This window comes from Nicotiana sylvestris, chromosome 3, assembly GCF_000393655.2.
Source record: "Nicotiana sylvestris chromosome 3, ASM39365v2, whole genome shotgun sequence".
Classification (NCBI taxonomy): Eukaryota; Viridiplantae; Streptophyta; class Magnoliopsida; order Solanales; family Solanaceae; genus Nicotiana; species Nicotiana sylvestris.
Window position 1 is genome coordinate 202418671 of NC_091059.1, and position 2131 is coordinate 202420801.

A 2131-nucleotide genomic window follows, 5' to 3' on the forward strand; every position below is an offset into this window, starting at 1 on the left:
GTGAGGGAGGTCAGGAGGGGCTGTGGTGTGAGTTTGGGGTCAATCGGTGTAGATCTAGTTTTTGCTCGAATCTTCGTTTGAAGATTCGAGAGGCTACAGGTTGATTCGAGGTGAGCGGTTAACGGATTCGTGTTCAGGGTGGCTGGGTGCATCGGGGATGTTATTTTGGTGGTCATCGGAATCCGAGTGGCCGGGGTTACAGAGGAGGAACCTAAGGTTTCTTAGGTTTTGAGATAAGGGGGGTTCGGGGACGAAGGTGAACAGTGGGGCTAGGGGGTTTGGTTTGGGGCGTGGGGGTAAGGGGTTAGGCTTATATACGATCTAGGGGCTTAGATCCTGGCCGTTGGATCAAACGAGACCTATGGCCAGGATCTATTCACTTAGGGAAAACGGTGTCGTTTGTGTTTTGGTAGTGGGTGAGAACGGGTAAGGTTGGATCGGGTCAAAACTGGGCGGGTTTAGGGGAATGGCCTAGGTCCGTTGGATCAAGGGGTTGGACGGCTCAGATCACCTTCCTTAGACGACGTCGTTTGGGGTCGAACGAGTGGCCTGATCGGGACCGTTCGTTTGAGTCAGATCAATGGTTCTAATCAGGGGTACTGATGCGACGTCGTTTGGGGGTCCTGTCGGGGCAGCCTGATTTGGACTGGGTTTTGGTGCTGGTTTGGGCCTGCTTTGTTTCATTTCTTCTTTGGCCCAAACCGGTTTTCTTTCACTCTTTTGCTTTTTTTATTATTATTATTTTTTTTTTTCATTTTTCTTTTAAAACAAAAAATAAAAATAATAGATAATAAAACAACGAAATTAAAACTAAACAACAATGTAACATTTTAACACCATTATCACAAAAAATATTTAAGTAAGTTAACTAAAAACCTAGAACGAACGATGCACACATATATATATATATTTTGAATTTTCTTTTACCGACACATAGTTTTGTATTTTGTTTGATAGTGACTGGATGCAAAATGGGCAGACTCACAAACGACTAACAACACATGTCACGGAAAGATCGAAAAATTGTATAGCGAAGCCTTTTGCCACTATTTTTATTTTCTTTTGGAGCGATTGTCCGTGAAGCAAAAATCACGTGCTTACAGCTGCCCCTCTTTGCACGAAGACACGAAGGGTTTTCGTGCAAAGATAAAGCTGAGCTTCTTGATATCGTGCATTGCTTCTTTGACTTTCAAGATACCAAAGAGTCTCCTAGTTTCACCACATACCCTCTCACAGACTTTCTGGACACTGGACATGATGCCCAGTCAGCATCACAAAATGCTGTGAGTTTTGGGCACTGCTTTGAGATCATCTGCAGACCAAAACCTGGTGCCCCTTTTATGTACCTTACAATTCTTATTGCTGCCTCCATGTGTGACTTCTTTGGACATTGCATAAATTGGCTCAACACATGAAATGCATAACAAATGTCTGGTCTTGTCATAGTGAGGTACACCAGCTTCCCAACCAATCTTTGGTATGGCCCTGCATCTGGCAGCTTCTCATCGTCTTTCAGCTCCAAGTGTTGATCATATTCTACTGTCGTGAATCTCTGATTACATTCCATTGGAGTGGCTACTGGTTTTGATCCTGCCATTCCAAGATCAGTGATCAATTCCATTGCAAATTTTCATTGATTCATCAGTATTCCTTCTCTCGATCTTGCTATCTCAATTCCCAAAAAAAAATTCAGCTCCACTAAGTCTTTGATCTTGAAGTTTCTTTGCAATATAGGCTTTGCTTCTGAAATTAAGCAATGATCATTCCAGGAGATCATCCACATATACTAGAATGATCGTCAGACTTATCCCTTGCCTCTTTGTAAACAAGGAATAATCAAATCGACTCTACACAAATCTTGAATTGATCAAGGCCTCGGTCAGTTTCAATTCCACTATCTCCATAGAGGGATTTATGCAGCCTACATACTTTCTCCCCTAGTTGTGAAATCCCTGGGGCAAGCAAACATACACTTCTTCTGTGAGATCACCCTGAAGGAAGGCATTGTATACGTCCATCTCATGCAGATTCCAATTGTGTGTTGCTGCTAAGGCAAGAACTACTCTGACTGTCACTATTTTGACTACATGAGAGAAAGTCTCTTGGCAGTCGAGGCCTTCAATCTGGTTAT

General features: G+C 43.0%; 1 protein-coding gene across 1 annotated transcript; it reads right to left on the bottom strand.

Annotated features, from left to right (window-relative positions):
* Positions 1-1189: 1189 nt before the first annotated feature.
* Positions 1190-1621, bottom strand: LOC138888582 (uncharacterized mitochondrial protein AtMg00240-like). Its single transcript, XM_070170470.1, has one exon. It carries the CDS (start codon positions 1619-1621, stop codon positions 1190-1192), a length of 432 nt encoding a protein of 143 aa, XP_070026571.1.
* Between the last annotated feature and the right edge of the window lie 510 nt (positions 1622-2131).